Source organism: Lichenostomus cassidix, chromosome 3 (genome assembly GCF_008360975.1).
Source record: "Lichenostomus cassidix isolate B80296 chromosome 3, HeHo_3.0, whole genome shotgun sequence".
NCBI classification, from domain to species: domain Eukaryota; kingdom Metazoa; phylum Chordata; class Aves; order Passeriformes; family Meliphagidae; genus Lichenostomus; species Lichenostomus cassidix.
This window is the reverse complement of record NC_139483.1, coordinates 102,514,190-102,527,732: the sequence shown is the minus strand read 5'-3', so window position 1 is coordinate 102,527,732 and position 13,543 is coordinate 102,514,190. Positions and strand designations below refer to the sequence as shown.

The 13,543-nt window shown below is 49.4% G+C and overlaps 1 protein-coding gene across 1 annotated transcript; it reads left to right on the top strand.

The window, feature by feature from the left end:
* The first annotated feature begins 3,516 nt into the window (after positions 1-3,516).
* Positions 3,517-11,622, top strand: OSR1 (odd-skipped related transcription factor 1). The gene is made up of 3 exons (XM_085056925.1): positions 3,517-3,851; positions 9,165-9,857; positions 10,383-11,622. The coding sequence occupies exons 2-3, from the start codon at positions 9,211-9,213 to the stop codon at positions 10,516-10,518; spliced, it is 783 nt and encodes a 260-aa protein (XP_084913051.1). The 5' UTR covers positions 3,517-3,851; positions 9,165-9,210; the 3' UTR covers positions 10,519-11,622.
* Positions 11,623-13,543: the final 1,921 nt, after the last annotated feature.

The window sequence follows — 13,543 nt, the reverse complement described above, 5'->3', positions numbered from 1 at the left end:
GGCTCCATCGCCCCTGGGCTCGCCGAGCACACCAACCTCCCCCTGCCCCGCAAAACCCGCTGCTCCCCCCAGCCCCAGCCCGCGGATGATGCTTCGCGAGTAGCACGGCTGTTTCTTCTCAGTGAAAGAATTTTTAAGGGACAAGCGCAGCTCCCTGGCGGGGAGAAAGTCCCACGGAAGCAAAAGGGAGTTTTACCCCTCGCGTGTCTATGGAATGGGGCCGGGAATCGTTTTTCTTGCAAAGCTTGAGTGGGTGAAGCTGGGTATCCCAGCTGCAGGAGGGAAGAGGAACATCAGTCAGGCTGTGCAGCCCTCTCCCAGCACGCCTGTAGGTGCATCCAGGGATGATCGGCATCCACAGCAGCTTAAACCAGAGGAGGAGCGAACCCCAATGCCCGCGCTGCGCAGGGTTAGCCCTTGAACCCAGAACTCGTTAGGGAGGAGGTGACAAGCACAACAAGCTCCCCACACGAGGGACGGCGAAATGCCCTCAGCTGTTCTCCCCTTGTCCCCCGAGTCTGCTCCGCCAGGGTCACTAAGCCGTTCCCCCCAGTCCGGGCACCAGCAGCGGCACCGACGGCACCGGGGCGAGGCGGCAGCGCCCGACGGCCACTCCGGCGCCGCGGGAGCGCAGCGGGCTGGCAGTCCGGGTGTGCTGGGCGCCGGGGGTGTCCGGATGCTGCTCCCTGAAAATGGGGTGCATAGCACAGGGAGCCTTTGACTTGCAGATTCGTGGGGAAGGATAGGGATGGGAATGACTTTGGGAAGGGGATAAAGGAAGGAAAAAGGAGTGGGGGCTCTGGACTCCCCAGTCACCCCCCAGATTTCTCTTGAAACGAATTGGGTTTCACTGTCACTTCTAAATCCTACAAACGTGGCTAGCTTTGGGAGCAATTGCCTTCACTTTTCATAATTCTCTTGAAGTTGTAACATTCCTAATCGACAGCAGATCTTTGCTGTGGAAAAGCGCAGCATATTCCTTGCGTGTCAGTACTAATAGTGGTTTTGTACCCCGTTCCCGGTATTAGGTTCCCCACCGCTGCAAGTTGACATAATGCAAATTAGCAAGGGACATCATAAAAATCCATCCGAGAATAAAGGTTTTGGAACAACATACCCTTCATACCTTAAACACCAGATATTTAAAACAAATGCACTTTACAAGACAGATAACCTGAAGCTTCAGTTCTACCGCCAAGGGGTTGACAAGTCCAAATATTTTTTAATTTTTAACAAATACATAACTATCAGACGACGCGTTATCCAGGCAGCTTTCAGCTGCAGCCTCCAGGAATACCCTGGAATAGAATGATTTGAGTATAAAATATTTTTGCTTGAGAATAATTTTTTTTGTGTCTCCCTCCCCCATAGACAATGAGATCATTTACTGCCATTTATTTCGATGTTTAAGCATTTATTTCGGAATGATGAGGTTTTTATCTGGAGGTTCATGGTTTTTATTTTGTTCCCTCAAAGGCAGCACGTGCAGGTATCATTGCTGTTCTGTGTTTACTGTCTCAACTAATCCACTATTACTCTAAAGAGAATTGCGATTTTTGTTTTTATTAGTGCACGCATCCACCCTCAGCTCTAACAAGATATTTTCTATGGGAAAAGATACATCTCCAGCTAGAAGAGCCTATCTGCGGTCTGTATCTTTGTCTGGGGACACTTCGGAATCTTACATTCATGTTCTGACAACTGGACTTGAAAACTATAATTGAAAAGGCAAAGTTATTCAAAGAAGTCAGTTTACAGCACCGGGCACAAAATCGCATTCTCGACAGGAATGAAAATGCGAGGTTTAGGGGTTTGGGTTTTAAAGGGCTTTTTTGTGATTGTTTGGTTGGTTGGGCTAGTTTGGGGTTTGTTTATGTGTTTGTGTGTTTGTGTGTCTGTGTCGGTATGTGCGTGTGTGTGTGTATTTTTGGTGGGGGTTTTGGGGAGGTGTTTGTTTTTTTGTTTGGGTTTTTTTTTTTCCCTGAGTCTGTGTGTGGATAATAAAGAATGAGAAAGAAAATAACAGCACGAAATGCGAGAGAACTGAAGAAGAACTGGGAACGTCTTTGCTTTACCTCTGCCTCATAAAAATGCCACTCGTTTACAAAAAGAGGGAACGAAAATCTTTTCGCCTGCCTGAAGCAGAGTGCAATGTTGGACCCCAAACTGTTCATAAAAATAGAGGGGATTTGGGGTTGAAATGGCATTGCTTGGCTTGCTTCGCCACGCTACTGTCATGTTCATGAACACTTATTCTGTAGGATAAAGTAGTGTTTTCTTGTTGCTATTTTGTTGATTTTGGTTTTATTTGTTTTTCCTTCGGAGATGGTTAAAAAAAAATAGGCGTAATAATGGGAGTGACATGAACAATAAAAAAACACATGCGTGTTCCTGAGCACGGTACCGTGTTATCCTGACGGATCTGTCTTCGCTCGCGTATTATATTACCCTGTCTGCTCGGGACAATGTAATACACCCAAGCAATTTTTCCCCCTTCACGGATCTAAAGGAGTGTGAATGGATGGATGAATAGAAAAACAAATAACCGAGGAGATTACGGCCTCAGGATTAATTATAAAGCACGTTTAACCTTTTTCTTTCGAGGGTTATTTTGCTTTTTCCTGTTTCGCCCTGATTGTCGCCCCCGGACCTAAGCGAAGCTCTGCGGCTTCCGATCCACGGGGAATCCGCGGAGTTTCGCACGCCGTGGAGCCCCTCCGGGGCGCAGGGAGAGACCCTCCCGGCCCGTGGGAGGAAGGATGGGAGGAAGGATAGGAGGAAGGCACCGAGGTCAGGGGTGCTGGGGCGGAAAGTGGGGATCCGGAGGGATGATGGGGCGGGCGGAGGAAGAGGCTCTAACCAGGGGGTGGACCCCTCACAGGTAAGCGGCTCTCGGGATCCCCTCGGAGGATCTCAGAGAGGCAGAACAACTTGGGATCTCTAAGCCCGTCCAGCGAGAGCAGATTCCTCCCTCCATCCTCCCTCCACTTTTTCCATTCTTTCTGCCTTTGTCCCCCTCCTGCCCTCTGGGCAGGTCCCGGTGAGTCCTGTCCCGCGGCTCTGCTCGGCGGGGAGGGGGCGCAGCGCGGCGGGCGGGAGCGCTGCGGGTCGGCGCTGTTCGGAGCAGAACGGAGCGGTGCGGAGCGGCGGGCCGGGTCGGCGCAGGCAGCGCGGCCGCGCAGAGGCGCCGGGGGAGCTTCCCGTCCGCAGCGGAGCTGCGCGGGGAACCCCCGAGCCTCCCGGAGGACGTTCCGCCGGGGGGGCCAGAGCAGCGGGCCCTGGGGAGATGCTCCGGGGGAGGCTGCGGGAGCGGGGCGGGGGGGCGAGATGAGAGGTTTGCGGGCTGCGAGCCCCGGGCTGCTGCGCCTCCAGGAGAAGCGGGTTGAAAAGTTGGTTCTTCCCAGCCAGAAACTTTCTCCCTGCGTGCGCATGCCCGGAGTGCGGTGGGAGGTTGAGGGGGGAGCTGGGAGGGGGGGTTGAAATAAGGAGGAGGCAGGAGGGAAGGGATCGGTTCAGTCTGAGCGCGACTGCTCCCGGGCGCGTTCGCTCTCCAGCGCACGCAGCCGCCTCCGGGAGCAGGAGCAGGGAGAGCACCTCCGGCGCCACCGGCCGGAGCACCTGGACACCTGGCCCCGCTCGGATCTGCCTGTACCCGCTGGAGGAGCAGTGGGGTGGGTGGGGTGAGCTGTGCCCCCCAGGGCCAGCACAGACACTGACCTAGCCCAACCTCTTTTTTTTTTTTTTTTCTTTTTTTCCCCCTATTTTTTTTTTCCATTATTTTATTTTGCCAGCTCCAATTTAGCCCAGGATCTTTTAACTGCTGCCAGCGGTGGAGCACAGATCGGGATTAGGTAAATAAAAAGAACAACTCATTCTGTTTGGTTTTTGTTTTGCCAAGCCTCGGGGGTTGGGGATATCGATTCAAACACTTCCTTTACTCTACCTCCTTTCTTTCTTTGCTCCCATCCCCTCCCACCACCCTCTGGATGGTGCAGAAGCGTGGAAATTGTGGTTCACGTGAGAAGGACTGTTCTCTTTGGGGCGGGCGGAGGGCTGGGGTAAGCCTTCACATGGGTCTCGGATATTTTGATGCTATTTAAAGATTTATCCTCCCCTTTCAAAGCTGTGTCTCCCCCCTTGCGGAGAAGCAGTGTTTTTAACCCGAGCTAAAAATGACACATATGAGCAAAACAGAAGCCTGCATGTCCTTTACAGACTTGAACTTCCAGCTTTTCTCCTTTCTATTACTGGCTTTTCTTTCTCTTTCTTTTTCTTTCTTTATTTCTGTGAGGTTTCTTCTTTCTTTTTGTTTTATTTTTTCCCCTTTTCTTGTAACTCCAGTGTTTTAGAATCCGAGAAGTTTTGCTGTTCCCTCCCAAGGCCATAACAGAAATGAACCTGATGTTTATATTTGTCTGAGTGGATCGAAACAAGTTCAGCGCAGGGAGAGACTAAGTTTCTCTCCAGGCCGAGCCTCTAAAGTGTCAGTGCAAAGTCGAGGATTAGGGTATGGTTGTTATAGCTGGCTTTTGGGAGGGGAGCTATAAAAATAGAGCATTTTGAAGATTGTCGCAGCACGGCAGGAATTGTTCGATAAATCGCGAGGCAGGCAGGAAGGTGAGGGTCGAGTCCCGGACAGGTGCACAGAAGGTCCAGTTCAGAAAGTCCGGAGTCAGCTGAGAAAGAGGCCTGACCCCTCAGGCAGCGCCGGGCTCGGCACCCTGGGGCTGCAGCTCCGCGACGAGCCCGGCTGCGGCTGGCAGGGCCCGGGGATGAGCCGCCGTGCCCTGCTGCCCCCGGGGATGTCACCGCAGCGCTTTGCCCCCCACCAGCGGCTGTGCGTGCTGTGACCGTGGGAAGAGAGGAGTAGAGAGGCAAAAAAACCCTCTCTGTGGCCGGGAGAGAGGAAGGACGATTTGTTCGTGTGCAGGGGAGGCACGGGACATTTCTCTAGGGAGAAAGCGAGGGTGAATCTTGTCCTGGGCGCCTTTCAACACCTGAGGGGATTGCAAAAGTTCACACACAGTACCCCCAAAACGGCCTAAAAAACTTGTGCAGGGAGAAGGTGGAGGAGCTTGACCCCGGCGGTCGTCCCGCGGCACCCACCCACGCTCGCCGTGGGGCTGCGCTCCGCCCGTGGCCTCGCAGCCGCTGTCCCTCCAGGGGCCGAACGCGGGGATTTTTGCTGTTTGGGATAAAGGCTGCCCCGGGCAGAGTAGCCATCGCTGGTGCGCTCGGCCCCCGGTTATTATTTATTATTATTATTTGAGAGCCTAAAGCCCATCTCATTCACCCGCGCTCGCAGTGGTGGTCTGGGGAGACTTGTCAACACCGATTTCGTGATAAAATGTGAATGATGATTTTATAAGGATTGAGCGGAGATATCCAAGGCACATGCTGACTGAGTCCTTCCAGTCCTCATTAATGTTAGCAATTAACTCTTTCACGCTCAATTAGCCCCGAATAAACCTGCTTTAATAGATTCTGCACACTTCATTAATACTTTGAATAAATCTGTGCTGAACAATGCACTTTATTCCTCAAGAGCACTACGCTCGAATAATGCTGAGCGAAAGGGTAGTTTTATTCCCTTTCCGCTTATACTCCCAAACACAGATAACTTGTAAGCTCCATTTCCTAGCTTTAACTTTTGGAAGGGAAAATTTCGTCCCTTCAAAGGGGACAAAATAAATAGCGGACCTGGTGGCAAAATGCTGCATGCACACCGATTGTGTGCAGACGAAAGGACGTGGCTATCAGACTTTAGAAAATTCAGGCAAAAATGGGGAACTTTTTTTGACAGATGAGCCTGATGCCTGTAGTTTGAGGCTGTCGCAAGAATGCATCATTTTATGCCCGCTACTTTATCATGTTTGTAAAAATAAGCAACATTCTCAGGGTAATTTACCTCCTCCATTCTTCCATGTGGAACTAATTAGCAAACCTCATTATTTATGAGTCAGGTATTTAATGTAACAAATATCCCTTTCAAAGGACACAACGGAAATTGATAATTCAATGTAGAAAGGGAAAAATACTGACTAGCCACAAAATTACTTAAAATCCATTTAATTTCGCCCCTTGCATTGCTACCAGCATAAAGACTAGTAGATTTTTTTTTTTTTTTGCATATAGAGCAGGTAGAATTTAATCTGGAAGGTTAAGATTGCAATGGTCTTAAAACAGTGGCAACTGGACAATAGCATTACCGTATCTTCACTCAGGACAAAGGGTAAGAAAGCTGGAGACAGATGTAGTCTTTCAAGTTTATGATCCTATTTTGCAGGGTAAATTTATCTTGGCATGAGTGGGTTTTGTTTCAGTCAGAACACAAGTTTGTTCTTAATTACTCACCGAGCTACTTTGTGTTAAAAAAGAAAGCCCCGCACAGCTTTATTGCAAGGGGGGAATTCAAGCAGAGAACACGCGGGGTCTTCTGTAAAAAAAAAAAAAAAAAAAAAAAAAAAAAAAAAGAAAAAGAAATAAAAGAAGACCCGATAACGATCTGTTTACATGAAGCAGAATTAAAGGTAGAGGTGACACCGAAATCAAAGAAACGTTGATCTCTCTGCCGGCAAGCGGGAGACCAGAGAGTTACGGCACTGTGAAACACGTTCGCTTTGATGTCCCGGAGTGAGGGGACTTTATGAAATATCCTGCTCTTCATCTATATTTTTGACTATCCCGGTCGTACAGAGCAAAAGTGTAGCTTACATTTCTGGAAAAGTGCCAAGAAACTTGTAGTAACGTGAACACTCTGCTCCCACCTCCTCTTTTCTTCTGATTTTCTTCTCCTCTAATTTCCTCCCCCCCTTGTTGCCTTTTGCTTTTCCATCCTTTTAAAAAAATTAAATTTCTTTTTAATTTAACAGAACTGCTCTAGCAAAACCCAAAAAACTGCGGGTGCAATCGATGCTGTTATGACCTGATTGTATTTCTCCCTGGTGTGTGCCTTGTTCTTTATTGGGGAAATCGAAAGAGAATTTTTTAAATGTTATCGAGCAAGAATTTACCCACACTGACATAGTAGATTTCTATATTCCATATTAATGTTTTCTAAGGATACAAAGAAAGAGGAATAAACTTCATTTGCAATGGCCTTTTTCATGTTTGAGAGGTCTAGAGCTACCTAGACATGGAAACAGACACGGAGCCCTGTGACAGACAGAAACAGATATTTTCAGGTACCCAGATGAGAGGACAAAAGTGTTTTCTCTGCACTTTGTTCTTGGGGTCACCAACTGAGGCATTTGTGCTGCAATGTGGACATGTTTAGTGTATAGGCAGCACTAACTAAATAAAAGTATATCCCCAGTAGAGCAACAAAACAGTCTGGTTGGTTCAACAGCCCTACAGAGTTTACAAAAAAAAAAAAAAAAGGAAAGGGAGTAGAGTAAAGAATATAATGTGTGCATTTTTCAATCAGTCACTATCTGAAATGTATCCAATTGAAAAACGAAAAATGTCACAATCTCTTATTCTGGGTCATTGCAGTGGAATTCCTCTAAGGTTTGAGTCTCTCTTCCTGCTGCTGATTTATGTAAAGCAGAGTGAAAGGTGGGCCTGGAGCACAGAGCTGCTCAGAGCAAGCTTCTCCCTCTCACACCCTCCCAGCCACAGCTCCTCTGTCCAGCCAACAGCACACAATATAAATCAGATTTGTTTCCCTGGTCTTTAGACCTCTTCCACCACGAGTTTCCACACCCCCAGACTTCCAGCTCAGAGGGACAGTTACTGCACTGCTGTACTTTGCTGCCTCCATTTCTCCAAAGTGGCTTTACTCTTCACATGGGGATGAATTCTAGTCCGAATACTGCAAGGATCTTGCCTGAGTCCCTTGTGGGGATCTTTTGGGGGAACCTGCAGTGACTCAGCAGGAACCCTATAAGGATCTTATGAAGACCCTATGTGGATCCTGTGGGAGCCCTGCAGCAAACCTGTGGGGGTTCTGGCCCCACTGAAGGCAAATCCCAGGGCTCACTGAGGGAAAAGTGAGTATAAGTGAGGAGTGTGGAGTAAGGAGGAGGCTCTCCAGGCTACAGGGATGTCATGCTCCCAAAAGCCATGGGTGCTCTCTCACACCCACAAAGGGAGGAAGCTGCATCCCCACCAAAAACCCTTGGGAGGCATCTCCTGCCAAATGGTTGACAGCAGCCGGGGCTGAATTTTCAGACTGGGCCAGATGTGCCTCAATGTTGCTGCCTTGTAGCATTTTCCCCTCTGCCTTGTGGGGTGGGACTGGTAGAGATCTGGTCCAGAAGAGAGGCTAGGGGCTTGGCAGGACCCTGAAACACAGACCAAAGTGGTGGCACCCAGCCCAGGGAAAGGCTGTGGCCCTGCAGCTGCTTTTCTGGGTGCCCCACGGGAAGGGTCTTGCCAGCCCTCATCTTTTTGCCTTTTGAAGGGTTCTAATTAAGCAATTGCCTAGATTAGGATGTGGGCTTGAAGCCAGGCACTTCTCCCTGGGAAGAGCAAATGGCTCTTTAGATTCGTCACCCAAATTCAGCATTTTCCCATTTCTTTTTGCAGTACACAAGAGGAAGGGCTTTTGTTGGTATTTCCCCCCATGTTGTTTTTTTTCTCCAAATGATTTTCTTTTTTTGAATGAGGGGGAACATTCAATTCTGAGCACCCAAGTGCCTCCATCGCCTCAGGGACTTGGCTGAGACTACACCACAGGGAGCTGAGCAACCCAGGGGCAGCAAGCTCTGCACCTTTCCCTGTGTCACCTCAAGAGTCAGGGCTAAATGCAGTTTCTGTGGACAGATGTAGTGGGCAGTATCTCACTATTTTCTGAAGGTTGAGGTCACCCTGGAAGGGATTTTAAATTACTGGGAGATGCCTGAGCTTAGTGGATCAAAATGGCATCTCTTGGCTATCCCCATGTAGAAGATCACTGGAAGTCTCCTAACAGCAGATGCTCTTGGGAAGTGAATGATTGTGGATGGCATACAAAGTTTGTGTGCAAGAGAGAGATGGGGACAGGGCAAATCTGGGGATGCACTTGCAGAAAAGAGCTGGTCAGGCCTCTCTAAGTCCAATGCAGCCTCCTCCTGTGGCTTTGGAGAAGGACATTTATGAGGGGTGAGGCAAGAAATTCCTTTTACTTTTGTTTTTATATAAATCTACCTCTTCCTCTTTCCCCATCCATCTTTATTTTCCAGATATTTTCCTCCCCTGCTCCCAAGATCCTCCTCCCGAGCGGCCACCATGGGAAGTAAAACCCTGCCGGCCCCAGTGCCTATTCATCCTTCTCTGCAGCTTACCAACTACTCCTTCCTGCAAGCATTCAACGGGCTGCCCGCCGTGCCCTCTGACCACCTCTCCAACCTCTACGGCTTCAGTGCCCTGCACGCCGTGCACCTGCACCAGTGGACTCTGGGCTACCCGGCCATGCATCTGCCCCGCTCCTCCTTCTCCAAAGTGCCCAGTGTCTCGAGCCTGGTGGACGCGCGGTTCCAGCTGCCCACCTTCCCGCTCTTCCCGCATGTCATCCAGCCCAAGCAAGAGGCTGCCAACATGACCCTCAAAGCCAAACCCCGCTTTGACTTTGCCAACTTAGCGGTGGCTGCCACGCAAGAGGACCACTCTAAACTGGGACAGGCAGACAGTCAGGGCTCACCTGCAGGGCTGGGGTCTTTGCTTGAGGTGACTAAACTCTCTCCAGAAAAGAAACCCACACGGGGAAGGCTACCATCCAAAACCAAGAAGGAGTTTGTGTGTAAATTCTGTGGCAGGCACTTCACCAAGTCCTACAACCTTTTGATCCATGAAAGAACCCACACCGATGAACGGCCCTACACATGTGACATTTGTCACAAGGCCTTCAGAAGACAGGATCACCTGAGGGATCACAGGTAAGTATTTCTCTTCTCCTGTTCTTCCCTTGTGTATTCGTACTCTCCCGGTTATCCATCTACACGCAGGAAGATTTTTGTAAGAAAAGCAAAGTACCTGTCCAGCCAACAGTGCTCTCTCTAGTTTTTCCTCTGCTTACTGCTGGTGGAAAAGCCCAGCCACTGTGGAAGACATACCTCACTCACTCCCTACTTTCACAGCCTCCTTTTTAGCTTCCACAGATGTTTTCACCCTCCTTTTGCATCATCTAGTGTCCTCTGCCTCTATGATCATTCAGAGGACATGCAGCCTGGTGACCCCAAAGCAAGAGACAAGCTCTTTATGCCTAAGAAAGGCACCCTATAGGCCTCTGACACCGCCCTCTCTTGCACACACGCTTACAGACAATTACCCGAGCGCCTCACTCCAGCTCTCTCAGTCTCAGCAGTAGGTGTAAGAAATCTCCAGCATGTTCTCCCTCAGGTAGCTCACTGCTGAGTTTAGGCCACTTATTTCTCACATCTCAATTGTTTTTCTCTCTCTAGATATATCCATTCTAAAGAAAAGCCTTTTAAGTGTCAAGAATGCGGGAAAGGATTTTGCCAGTCCAGAACACTAGCGGTCCACAAGACACTGCACACGCAAGTAAAGGAACTGAAACCTGCCAAACTTAAGTGTTGAATCTCCAACCTCTGTGAACTTTTCCTCCCCTTCAGACTTTACGCCAAAACTATAGGAGAAACAAAACATTCAGGACGGGAGCACTGGACTTTGTGCTTTGTTTTTGTTTCTACTTTAAAAAGGGCAAAATCCGCACCCCTTCAATCCCCCATCCAAGAAATTAACTTCCTAAATCGTGGGTGAAAAGATTATTTTGCATTTGAAATATGCATGAATGATACAGAGAGTGCTAGCTGACTTGTGTGGCTTTGATAAACTTTATGCCAAAAGGTGGTGCTCACGTGTTGGACAGGAATCTCTCTAAAACCAAAAAAAAACCCACAAGATACCCCCGACCAACCCCACCCCCCACCCCCCCAAAAAAAACCCAAACCAAAATCGTAACTTCCAAAAGTATTACTTAAGAAAATCCAAACTCTTATTTTATACTTTTTTTTTGACTGTATAAAGCTTCTTATTTTCACACTTCAGGAAATACAGAGAATTCCAGAAGACGATTAAGAACTGAAATGGTGTTTTTTCATCACAGCACCATTAAGACAAGGAGAGGGGCAACTTGCAAATCTCATTTGCTAGCTTGTTTTCAGAAAAGGAGAAGAAAATTAATGTTTGGAAATGACCTAAGTCTCTCAAGTGGGGAGTCCTATCATGTGTTAGAAAACACAACCAGATCTCAGACCCACGGGTTCCTGGTATTGGGACAGATCAGTGTTCATGGGACATGGAGACCTTTTTTATTACCTTGTGGTCTAATGTGCTGTGAGGAAGTTTGTGATTTCTGGACTTATTTAAAAAACCCAGAGGAAAGAAAGATGGCAATACGTCAAACTGACGGTATGCACAACGTGGTTTTAGTGGTACTTAAAAGTCTTCATGTGTCCTGGTGTGAGAGAACAAATCTCAACTTGAGAGCGTATTTTTTTAAATGCTGGCTTTCTGAACAGTGTATTCAAATTAAGAGACATTCCAATAAGTTCTGTTTATTAAAAAAAAAAAAAGTTGTATGGCTGTTTGGCACTTTATGCTGATTATTGGTAATTGACATTTATCACTGGATTGTGTGTGGTTTTTAAGTATTAAAATAAATTGTTATTTTACAGGCAAGTCTGCATGAACTACATATGCGTTCATTTGGTTTCTGATCTCTTCCCTAGTAAATCCCTTTTGTCAATATTCACAATCTATTTCTTTTTTGATTTTTTTTTTCTTAGTTAAATTGATATTTCCTCAGTGGTTGTTTCTACCAGTCTTGGAAAGTCTGGATCTTTTCTTTATGCATTAGCTTTCACCCTTTTAATTCCCTTTTTTTTTTTTTTTTTTTTTTTTTAAGGCTAACAAAAGTAAACAGGTCTGCAGAGAGTCAAATAATTTTGCTGCTAGTGAGAAAAAAAAATCGCCTCGGGTAACTAAATCGTGGGTATTAGCTGATAAGATTAGGTGTCAGAAGTGTTATAAAACAAATCAGATGAGTAATGGGTGAACTGCTGCTGCTCTCGGAGCCTGGAGGCACTGCGAGGAGAATCGCCTTCGCACCCCCATCCCTGCGCCTGTCAGGAGCGGGCATTTTTCAGTCACATCTTCGGCCGGTTCCGCGCTGATTGGGGCGGCCTTTGATTCCCGGCAGCTGTCTTAGATCAGAGATGTTTATTCCACTGCGAAACCTTTTTGGATCGAGACGGGGGAGAGAGCTTAGTGCTGGGGCATCCGCTTGAGCCTTTGAAGCGCCTCTTGCCGCCGTCCTTTCTCGTCCCCTCGGCAAACCCTAAACCTTCTTCCTCTTGTCACAAGTCAGTGCCTCCCGCGATAAGAGAAGCCTCCTTTTTGCAAATTAGCGATGTGGCAGAGGTGACCTCGGAGCTGCCCGGCTGCTCCTGCGCGGCCGCGGCGCGGATGCTCACCGCCACGCCAGCTGCTCGGTCCAGCGAGGCTCTTTCCCCCTTTCCCATGCCGCTTTTAGAAATTATTTCTTTATTTGGTCAAAGAATCCTATCAACGACGGGGAAAAAGTTGCGGTTGCTACTCATTTAATGTAAGGGATTGGGGGAGAAACCTCTCTCTCCCACTTCTTTATAAGACACCCATTCGAGCGCACCGTAACTAAAGAAAAGGAGCTTGCAGGATGGGCTGCGGACCCATCTCCAGCATGGGAAGGACCTCGAGGAGCTCGGGATGCGAAGTGCCGCCTGTGCCTGCATCCAGCTCCGGAGGCTGGGAGCATGGGCAGAGTTTGAAGCCGGCTTGCTTTGGCTTTGCTTCCCGCCACTCGCTTCTCACACCGCGTGAAGACTTTTGGTTTTGGCATCTGCAAAGCAGCAAGCGAGGGGCGCGGGGTGAAGCCCGCAGTAACCTGCAGGCAGCCCGGGCCGGCCCTGCGCGGGAGGAGGGCGGGACGAGCGCGGAGCCCTGCGCACCGCTCCGCCAGCGCCTCATGCGCGGAGCCCGGCTGGAGCAGCAGCATCCCTCCCTTCGCGGCGCCGAGCCGGCCCGGCTGTTTGCTCCGCAGCTTTTCTCGGGGGCAATTTGAAGGTGTCGTCTCCCCCGCCGCTCCCCGGTCCTCCGTGCGGGTTTAGAGGGATTGCCTTGCGCAAACCCCACAGGAGCGGCCGCCTTCCCCCGGTGGGTCGCTGCTGCGGAGCGCTCCATGGGACACACCAGCCGCCCCGGCGTGCCCCGCTGCCTGGCCAGGGGGACAGCATCCCGCGCCTCGCCGAGGGCGGACCGGCAGCCCCGAGCACTGACACGGCGCTGAGGGGCAGCCTGAAGGCTGGGTGGCTTATCCTCTCCCGTGCGCTTCTAAGCGGAGATTCAGAGAGGAAATCCCCGATGAACTTCCCCGTCGGTCTTGCGTCGCTCCTGGCACCACGCAAAGGAACAGGGATGCACCGGGATCATGTCGTGGAGGGAGAAAGTAAAGGGCACTGTCGCTTGGAACCAGTAGGTTTTCAGGGGTCGTAACTACGAGGCAGAAATCCGAGTCGTGTCCACAGGGAGGGAGGAAGGGACTCAGGTCACTCCACCGAGGCTT

What these genes read in the sequence shown, in the direction of transcription:
- OSR1 (XM_085056925.1), top strand. Translation starts at nt 9,211, where the DNA reads ATGGGAAGTAAAACCCTGCCGGCCCCAGTGCCTATTCATCCTTCTCTG. An exon ending in GATCACCTGAGGGATCACAG is followed by an intron (nt 9,858 to 10,382) that starts GTAAGTATTTCT and finishes TTCTCTCTCTAG; the next exon opens with ATATATCCATTCTAAAGAAA.